This window comes from Syngnathus floridae, chromosome 1 (genome assembly GCF_059516105.1).
Source record: "Syngnathus floridae isolate MCC-2025c chromosome 1, RoL_Sflo_1.0, whole genome shotgun sequence".
NCBI lineage: Eukaryota > Metazoa > Chordata > Actinopteri > Syngnathiformes > Syngnathidae > Syngnathus > Syngnathus floridae.
The window spans coordinates 3570961-3580579 of NC_142413.1; the positions used below are offsets into that span (position 1 = coordinate 3570961).

General features: G+C 44.8%; 2 protein-coding genes across 2 annotated transcripts; one reads left to right on the top strand and one right to left on the bottom strand.

Moving 5' to 3' along the window:
• Positions 1–367: 367 nt before the first annotated feature.
• Positions 368–5196, bottom strand: acadvl (acyl-CoA dehydrogenase very long chain). The gene is made up of 21 exons (XM_088388750.1): positions 5042–5196; positions 4757–4844; positions 4586–4649; positions 4064–4132; positions 3904–3976; positions 3763–3827; positions 3557–3691; positions 3343–3487; positions 3133–3262; positions 2834–2959; positions 2537–2735; positions 2352–2456; positions 2192–2278; positions 2045–2107; positions 1868–1969; positions 1712–1809; positions 1565–1637; positions 1402–1474; positions 1243–1315; positions 1080–1155; positions 368–995 (listed from the first exon to the last, which is right to left on the bottom strand). The coding sequence occupies exons 2-21, from the start codon at positions 4828–4830 to the stop codon at positions 858–860; spliced, it is 1968 nt and encodes a 655-aa protein (XP_088244876.1). The 5' UTR covers positions 4831–4844; positions 5042–5196; the 3' UTR covers positions 368–857.
• A 2309-nt stretch (positions 5197–7505) lies between these two features.
• On the top strand, positions 7506–9585 carry pnp5a (purine nucleoside phosphorylase 5a). Its single transcript, XM_088369145.1, has 6 exons — positions 7506–7655; positions 8196–8365; positions 8437–8540; positions 8620–8795; positions 8860–9050; positions 9192–9585. The coding sequence occupies exons 1-6, from the start codon at positions 7633–7635 to the stop codon at positions 9407–9409; spliced, it is 882 nt and encodes a 293-aa protein (XP_088225271.1). The 5' UTR covers positions 7506–7632; the 3' UTR covers positions 9410–9585.
• Positions 9586–9619: the final 34 nt, after the last annotated feature.

Here is a 9619-nt window from a genome sequence, read left to right on the forward strand (position 1 = left end):
ATGATGTCAACAAGTGTTTTTTTTTTAGCATAATTTGCGTGTTTATGTGATTCATTGAACGTAGTTCGTTAACAGTGATAAATGTGTATCCAAAAAGGACAGATTTTTGTTGACAAAACCTCAGTCACTATAAATGACCGTATACTTTGTAACAAAGCATACCGTATATTACTATTTTAAAAAAAGATTGGCAAATGTACATTTCAGGCACAAAAAAATATATTTAACACTTAAGCTTAAAATACTCTGGTACATTTACTTATTGGCTTACGTATTCAACCAATACACTTACTAAAGAACTGTGAATCTCATGAGCGTCATGGTCCTGGCAAATAATTGTAATATACAAATTTGAAATACAGAAAAATGCACCAGAACAAATAACTATTTTATTGAGTGTCATATGTTACATAAGGCAAAGGCGTTACATTTGTTAGTGGTGATGAAAACCCAACATGCAGAAAAGCACTGAGAACATAGTCATTAAATGTATCATAAAATTTGATGACACTCAACAAGAATCCATTTCAAAGTATACAATTAAAACAAGTGTGATGCATCAGTCCCTTTCTACAGCTTAAATAATGTTCAGGAAGATCGGCGGTACATTGAGGAGTCACATATCATGAGGACATTTGGTTCATTGGCGCTTGTGGTGTTTGTTAGAAGGCCTTTTCACTCAAAAAATGTTATTTCTGCAGCTGAGAAGTTCCAAGTGCAGATTTGGAACACCAACAGACAATCTGACGCCCTTACAGATATAGACACCAAAGATGAACCTCACGACCAGCTCGACGGACAAAGATGTGCTGCTTGGCGATTCCACAAAAGATAAAATCGAACAAACCATTAAGGGTTTAGAAACCCAGCGGGTGAGGGGCGACCGTTCCGCCATTTTCCACCACTGCTGCGGAAATAGCCCGAAAGTTTTTGTATAGTTGCCTGGACTGGCTGGAGCGCAGAGCCTTAATATCCCGCTCGAGTCTGCCGGAAGCCTGCGGGACCGAAGGAGCGTGAGCAAAGAGAGCAGGGAGCATTTGGAGTCAACATATGTGATGAGATTTTGGAGAAACTCTCACCTCCACACACCAGGTCTCGCACAGAACTTTCTCATGTTGGGCCGAGGGGTGGCCCTGAGTCAGGGAGCGCGACGCCCTGCGGAAAACAACAATCCCATCTGGCCTATGAACATACTCGGAGGTGCTTATTAGACACAGAGTGTGTGTGCGTGTGTGTGTGTACCTCGAGAGGACAACAATCATGGTGTAAATGTCAATGGCACAGTCTGCGACTCTCATCAACACAAACTGCTCATCTGAAACGAGAAAGTATCGTTCATTTCCTCCTCGATGCGTCAACATGCCGAACCGCCGGTTCTCGCGGGAGGTTTTGCACGCTCACCAATAATCTTCTTGCCGTGCTTAATGAGAAGCTCCTCGACAGCCACGCCAAATTGTTCGATGGCTTTCACGGCCTGTGTGGCGGACAAAAAAAGTGATGATAGACACACAAAAAAAAAAAAAAAAAAAAAAGGAGTTGCACTAATTCGGCTATGACAACACACCATATCGCCGCTTTGTGCCAGCTCAGGGTGGATATTTCCTTGGAGTGTCAACCCCGTGCTCATGCCTGCCTTCCTAAAACAAGACGGCAAAGCCAGTTTTACCCCGACGTGAACTAAGCGGCACTCCGCTGCATCTCGTGATGTTACCTCTTTGCTCTCTTGGTGAGTTCTTCCGCCAGCAGCCCAGCGTTGCCAAGTGGGTTCTTCAGTGCTTTTTGTAAGCTCTTCAACTGGTTGCCCGCATTCTGAGGAGAAAGGGTTGAAGTCAAAGATGGAGTGGGAAAAGATGACGGGAAGGCTCACCTGGAACCCGTTGAGTGCCACAAAAAGCCGGAGGATATCGTTGGTGCCCTCGAAGATCCGGAAAATTCTCAGATCCCTCATTACCCTCTCGATTCCAGAATCCTGTTAAAAATGAGGCCATTTGTAAACGTGCGTTGGTTTTACTCGACTTTCAGAGGCTGTGGAGTGATCCCTCACTTTCATGAAGCCCATGCCGCCCATGACTTGAATACACTCGTCCGTCACGGTCCACGCGGCTTCCTGTCAGAGGTTCACCGAGACAAAGAACCAGTTGAGCTACGGCGAAGTACCAATCAGCTGACCTTGAACGGAGAAGGTTCTCACAGAAGCGAAGATCTTGCTGATGGCCGCCTCGATCTGGAACTCGGTCGCTCCGCTGTCCATGTTGCCGCTGATCATGTAAGCCAGAGACTGCGGGAAGCGCAAAGAAGCTATCAGCGTAAATTCATGGCGAGCCATTTGCGTGAGCTGAACCTCTACTGACCTCGGTGACGTACTGCAGCATGGTCATGCGGGCCACCTTCTCCTGGATGGCCCCATAGGTGTGGATCTTGTTGCCAAATTGGGTCCTGTTGGTTGCATGGTCCACCTGACGAAAGAAGGAAAGTCTAACAGTAACAATATGCTCCACCTATGCGTGGAGGCGGTGGTGTCGAAGCAGGAGGTCACCGCTTTGTGGATGGCCCCCTTCATGGTGCCGGAGAGGGCGGCCGCCATGCCGAAGCGGCCGTTGTTGAGGATGTTCATAGCCACCTTGAAGCCACCTCCAACCTCACCCAGCACGCAGTCGGCTGGCACGCGGACGTTATCGAAGTAAACTTCGGCCGTGTTAGAGGCTTTGATGCCCATCTTCTTCTCTGGTGGTCCGCTGGAAATGGGTGACGGTCCAAAGAAACACGTGAGAATCTCCACACATGGTATAATTGAGTCTATTTTCGAATGAAAAACTAAACAGGGTATTCTCACTGTGTCACGCCACCAAAACTCTTTTCCACAACAAAAGCTGTGATCTTGTCCTTCATCTCTCCTGTCTTGGGATCCTTCATTGGTGTCTTGGCAAACACAGTGAAGATCTCAGCCAGACCGCCATTACTGAATGGGAGGGAACAAAATAAGTCTCACAAGTAATAAAAGATTCTCGAGCCAATGATTCCTTTTTGGGAGAACGTATGCAAAATGATTAGGAATATTTTGGCTCGAGAAAGGATTAGAAGAATTTGCTTGAGTTCATTGAGGGCAAAAAAATTCTTCTTCTGTGGTCTCACCTTATCCAGATTTTGCTTCCATTGAGAGTAAAGTACTTTCCACACGGGGACTGTACAGCCATGGTTTTGATGGACGCGGCATCAGAACCACTAGCCGGTTCAGTCAGGCAAAAGGCAGCAATGTGCTCACCTGGACACACAAACCACAAGCGGCTTGTGTCTGACCTTCATGACGCACAAAGCGCTGAGTGAACCAGCGAGCCAGATTACCTGATGCAAGTTTCGGCAAGTATTTCTCTTTTTGTGCTGGATTCCCAAAAAGCAAGATGCCCTTGAAGCCGATGGACTGGTGGGCACCGAGCGTGATGCCGACGCCGAGATCATGAGTGCCGACGATCTCCACCAGCCGAGCGTACTGAGGGGAGATGGACGAGCTTATTGCCGATTGTGTGAACGTCATCCACGCTGGTTAAATAATAAGCACCTGTGTGTTGGTGAGGCCCAGTCCTCCCAGGTCGGCCGGCACCTGCAGGCCAAAGGCGCCCATCTCTTTCAGGCCCTCCATTGTGTGGTCCTCGACTTTCTCCAGCATATCATTCTTGGCCGGATCGTTCACCTCCTGTAGACAGGATGAGAGTCACGAGGGAATGAAGGATAATTAACAGCGAGCCAGAGCGGCTTCAATATTACCTCAAAAAACTTTCCCACAGGGGGCACGAGTTCACGCAGGAACTGCTCCTGCTCTTCGTTCAACACTAAACACAGAGGGAAAATTGCTCATTAAGGTTGTCTGTAAATTTAAATAACTTGTCTGTGAAACGTTTGGTTTACCGGAAGGGTAGGGAAATACTTGAGCTGTGGCAATCTGCCCCTTGAAAATGTTGACGGCAAAGGATTTGGACTCCTGTGGAATAATTAAGCAGCACAAAACCATCAGAAGCTGTCAAACACTATTCAGACGTGCTTGATAACATTCGGGGAAGCGACTTACTGCTGCAGCCGTCTTTTCCACTGCAGTGGCAGCGTTTGACGCGACTGCTGCTGGCTTCTCCAACACTGCCTACAATGAGAGAACATTGCAGCTCAAATCAACATTGAGGTTATTTTCTAAATTGTATGTTTGCGTCCAAAAGGCCCAAACACCATGTAGTGATTTAGAAAACTGAGTTGGTGTGAAAGAGGTGAAAGTTGAGTTGAAAGGTAACCATGTCCACATTTGGAAATGTCTATATAACATTACTATGCATGGAAAAAACAAAGAAACATTCGAGAACAATTGTGGCAACCACTAAAAATATGACTACTTCCTATTTGTGTGCTGATCACGACAGCTGAAGTGTCACCTTAAATATGAACCATGTGACCAGTGAACTTTCACCTACTTACTCTGGAATGGGACGATTGTGTTATGTCATCAACAGTATCACAGCATTGGGCCATAAATGATGTATAAGGTGTGCAAGGATCAAAATATTCATAAAACGGGCGCATTAAAAGGCATTCGGAGACATACCTGTGTAGCTTGACTAGCATAGAGACGTGTGTTGTTTACAGCCACGACAGCCTGACGTTTAGCCCTGAATAACACACACTTAAATGTAAATAAACAACATTGGAAAAAATATATATTTTAAGTGTGTATTTGTGACGTGAAGTATTGATTGTAAACATTAACGCTACCAACCCAGTGAGTCCGGGTGCGATCCGTAGAACGGCACCACAAAGCGCAGACGACTGGCCAACTTTAAGAAGCAGCATGATTGTTCCGTGAACTTAAGAGAGAACAAGAACAAATTCGTTCGTAATTCGAAAGAAGAGTTGAAATCTTGGCTAACCGTTAGCATCGCGTTGACACCGGCGGTCAAACGTTACGTCACGACTATACCACCAAAGCGTTTTGTATTAGTAGTTTTATACTTAGTAGATTATTAAGGTCAAGTGGATAACAGAAACCATATTTATGTCATACCTGTATAGGTTGTAATTTAATAAACGCCCTCTTTCCGAGCAGAAGCAGACCTTATTCTTGAAAAGTGGCAGATTTTTTTCTCCTCCCCTTGACCGGGTTACCCGGATAATGACTGCACGTCGTGGTGCATTATGGGACATGTAGTTTTAGAGCATATTGCGGCCACGTAGGACCTACGTAAAGTACTTTCTACGTCGTAGGCTATAAATAACTTGGTTGCTCCCGGTAGGGGTCGCCAATTCCAACGCTTTTCCCAATGTTACGGTGAAAATAATGACAATTTATCTATTATTATCTTGTTTCAAATCTTGTTTCAATCACATAAGAAAATGTCTTATTCATATTCATTTTCAACAAACACAAATTGGTGTTTGTGATGTGGAGAAGACAGATATCCAACATTATTTTACTATCTTGAACATTTCCACATCCATCTGGTCTACAATAAATTTACATACATGGTGTGGTAGTAAATGAAACCAAACCAACCTCTTTTGAACTGAAACTGTTGACTGACATTTTGTAATATTCAGTGTCTTAACATATTTCAATAGTATTCTTTTTCACATACCTATTTGCTTCACAGTGCAAAAGTGGCACAGCATTTTGTGTGACGTAAGCCAGCTTTGCCCCCGAAACTTGACATCTTTTAGCCTTTACAAAGACATCAATATCTGGCATGAAATCCTGCGCAGCAGCCAATTTCAGTAGTTGTTAGTGCTTCCTCCAGTGGACAAAATTAAAAACGAACATTGCTTTTCGCCTAAATGCCAAATATGGCCCGCCACATCATTTTATGTGGCCCGCGAAGACAAATTGTGCATCAAATTCGTGTCATTACTAGAATTGCAAATTGTCTTCACTTTTAATAAAAAAAAATTTTTTAAGTATTTGACCAGTTTTTACTCGTCTTATTTGAAAACGAGTTATTTGTCAGTTTGTTTTGTAGCCCATTTATTTGGGTTGACAGCCATAATGGCCCTCCAAAAGAAGCTATGACGACAATGCGGCCCGCGAAAAAAATGAGTTTGACACCCCTGCCGTAAGGCACTGACTCATTTCTATGGAGAAGCTGTTGTTTTTCAATTCCTGGACATTTTTTCTTAACTTGGCAGCAAGCACCTGGGACCTGTGCTGGTGTTCTCACGAAGACTCTTTTGTGCCACGTCACATAGTTATTTACATAGTTAGTTACCAGTTACATAAACCACGCTACTCGTGGTTCTCATGCGGTGCTAATCAACACGCTAAGTCTTAGAAATGTGTGCGAAATGTGTCATGTGAACTTGAAGCTGCTTCACATTCTTCTCCCATCTTGGCAGTGCCCTTTAATTTATTGGACCTTTGAACGTTGCGAACAAGTTCAATAAAGGAAGAGCAGACAGGATGTGTATTTAGTTAAAAGATATTTTAGCATTGTTATGCTAAGCTCAGCGGCTGTCGGCGGCTTGTTGGCTTATCATGTCAACGCAAAATGTCACAGGGTTGTCATAAAATCGTCGATGCAACTGACAGACGATTTATTTTAACCCAATAAAAGTTTATGTAACTTCTTACAGTCGCCATACTCGGTACTTGCTTGTGCATTTTTAGGACTGACCGTGTTCCCGCTCAGGTTTCACCATTCTCACGTCCACATCTCATCAGGTCACATGTCATGACACCCCCGTGTCACAAAGTCAAGCTAGCGTAGCCACAGTGTGCTCATGATTGTGGACGATTAGAATTGGCACGTGGATTAAGTGTAACTTGAACGTGGCAAGGAGACAATTAGATGCGGAGGGTATTTGGACATGGCGTGGGGCCAACGACATGCGGTTCAGGCCTCGTGAAGTCGTCTGTTTATCTCGTGAGGTCTGTTATGTCAAGTGGCCGCTTCATCGATCAGCTTTGCTGTTTGATGACATCGGATGGGATACAAAAACACAATACAATGGTTGTTCTGGTTCACGTGTTTCCTTGACAAAAGCTGTTTTGAACGTGACTGAACTTTGTTTAGCTCCTTATCTCGACCCTATGTCCCAGTTTAAACTTTATTAGTTTAACACAGATCAACATCTGTTCTGTTTATTAGCACTAAGGTGTATGCACTCCTGACATGTTAATGTTGTCTTTTTGGAATAATATCAATCTGGACGCCAGCTTGTCCGGGGAGATAACGTGCGGGGACACTCAAGGTCAACTCTGTGGAACCACTAAAGTTATTATTTGATTTATTGGATTTAAAGTCATCACATACCTGCAGACAGGTTGTAGACAGGGTGTTTTGATTGGGCTCAAATAAATATTTCTTATCACACAATATATAATGATGACTGATAGTGGTGATGAATGATAAAGTAGGCTGCAATAAAATATTTCAAAAAAAGAAAAAAGAAGCAGAGGTTTTGGGGCGGGTTATTTGAGCCAATGAGAATGCCGTTTGTGCATGCGTCATTCGGAATGGGGGGGCAGCCTTATAAATTGCGCGCGCTCCCTGGAAAGTCGGAGACAACGTGTAACTGCAGGAAAATAGAGCGCGCAACGTGACACAACGTGACTTGTTTGTTTTTGTACCCGTCTGCTTTTTCTGATTATTGCACTGCGCCGTCATGTTTCCTCAAGGTAACAAGTGGTAAGTCATGAACGGATTTAACATTTTTCTTAACAAAATATTGAAAGGGGTTTAAATGTGAGCCCCCAATGCATCTTTGCCCACTAATCAATACAAAACATAACAGACGTGTTATGCTTGTCGAAATTGGCTGTAACAAATTTTGCCGTGACCAAAAAATAGAGAGTAGAAAAATGCTGACGTGGTCTGGTTGAACTTTCGATAATGAATTTGAAATCTGATTGGTTAAAAAAAAAAAAAAAATGTGCGTACTGGAAGGGATTCAACCAAATGGTTAGATTAGAATGTGGGGATATAAACTGACTTTATGGGACAAATATTAATTAAGTAAAAATATTAAAATTGTAGTTGTTGGTCAGTGCATGTAATATTGTTTTATTACTATTCGTATCATGATGATTATCCTTTACACATGTATTAATTAAGCCAAGTGATGTAATTTTTGTAATAGAGATGGGGGTTTTTTTTCCCAAAAAAGAGGACCATAATAATAGCTTAAGAACAAAAAGTTACACGTCTCACATTCTTTTGGTGCTGCAGCTACACGTATGAGGACTGCAAGGCCACAGCTGATTGGCTGCTGGCTCAGACAAACATGCAGCCTTCCGTTGGCATCGTGTGCGGCTCGGGCCTCGGCGGCTTGGCGGCCATGTTGAAGGACCAGGTGGCGTTCAACTACAAGGACATTCCAAACTTCCCGCAAAGCACAGGTGAGTCCGGTCATCTCTTCCGTAAACATCCCACCGGATGATTGGCTGATTTGCCGTTTGGTCTCGTACAGTGCACGGACACGCCGGACGGCTCGTTTTTGGAACATTGAAAGGGCGATCATGTGTGTGCATGCAGGGTCGCTTCCACCTGTACGAGGGCTACCCCATCCAGAAGGTTGCTTGCCATATAAGCTCGAGTCATATGTCAGTCCAACAAGGCTAAACCCAATTTGGTGCTTTTTGGTTTTGTTCAGATCACGCTGCCCATGCGCATCTTCAAGCTGCTGGGCGTGGGCACGGTCATCCTGACCAACGCGGCTGGCGGTCTCAATCAAGACTTCAAGGTGGGAGACATCATGATCATGAAAGACCACATCAACATGCCGGGCTTCGCAGGGAACAGCCCACTCGCCGGACCCAACGACGAGAGGTAGGACGCCGACTAAGCCCTAAAGCAACCAGCAGTATCGTTAAGCGTAAAATGTGCAACGTAGGTTCGGAGTGCGCTTCCCGTGCATGTCCGACGCGTACGACCGAGAGCTTCAGCAGCTGGCCATGGACGTGGGGCAAGAACTGGGCTTTGGGGATTTCCTGAGGGAGGGTGTCTATTGCGTGCTGGGCGGTCCCTCATTTGAGACCATCGCCGAGTGCAGGATGATGCATAAACTTGGCGCTGATGCTGTCGGTGAGTTGCGCCGGGTAACCGGTCAACGTTGACTCATTACTGGCCAATATCAAGCAAGTCCATAGAATCTTTAAGTCTGACATGAGCCAAGACATGTGACTCACCCCCCCCTCCCTGCACATCTCTCTTCCCCCACGCCAGGTATGAGCACGGTCCACGAGGTGATCGTGGCTCGCCACTCCGGCATGCGCGTCTTCGCCCTGTCACTGATCAGCAACCAGGCGGTGATGGATTACGACAGCGAGGCAAAGGCCAGCCACGAGGAGGTCCTCCTGACGGGCAAGCAGAGAGCGGAGCAACTGGAGCAGCTCATCTCCACCATGGTGAGCAGGATGGAGCACAACAACAATGACGTCTAAAGCCACCTCGCCTTATTCTGTAGGTTAGACTTTCGTTCCATTCCAAAGTCCGACATTCCGTTCTCCCTCCTTGTTATATATTTTTTATGTTAATAATTGATCAACATGTACAAGTGTAATTGAAGTCAGCCTGTTTTTTTTTTCTTTCTATTGTTAATAAAGGTTATTTAATACAACACACTGTGACATTGATTTTACAATGCGTGTAAA

Excerpts from the sequence above, each read along its gene's own strand:
- pnp5a (XM_088369145.1), top strand. The coding sequence starts at position 7,633 with ATGTTTCCTCAAGGTAACAAGTG. Across the intron at positions 8,541-8,619 it reads AGGGCTACCCCATCCAGAAG|ATCACGCTGCCCATGCGCAT; the intron begins GTTGCTTGCCAT and ends GGTTTTGTTCAG. Across the intron at positions 8,796-8,859 it reads GCCGGACCCAACGACGAGAG|GTTCGGAGTGCGCTTCCCGT; the intron begins GTAGGACGCCGA and ends TGTGCAACGTAG.
- acadvl (XM_088388750.1), bottom strand. The coding sequence starts at position 4,830 with ATGCTGCTTCTTAAAGTTGGCCAGTCGTCTGCGCTTTGTGGTGCCGTT. Across the intron at positions 3,828-3,903 it reads AGTATTTCCCTACCCTTCCG|TGTTGAACGAAGAGCAGGAG; the intron begins GTAAACCAAACG and ends CTCTGTGTTTAG. Across the intron at positions 2,108-2,191 it reads TCAGCAAGATCTTCGCTTCT|GAAGCCGCGTGGACCGTGAC; the intron begins GTGAGAACCTTC and ends AACCTCTGACAG.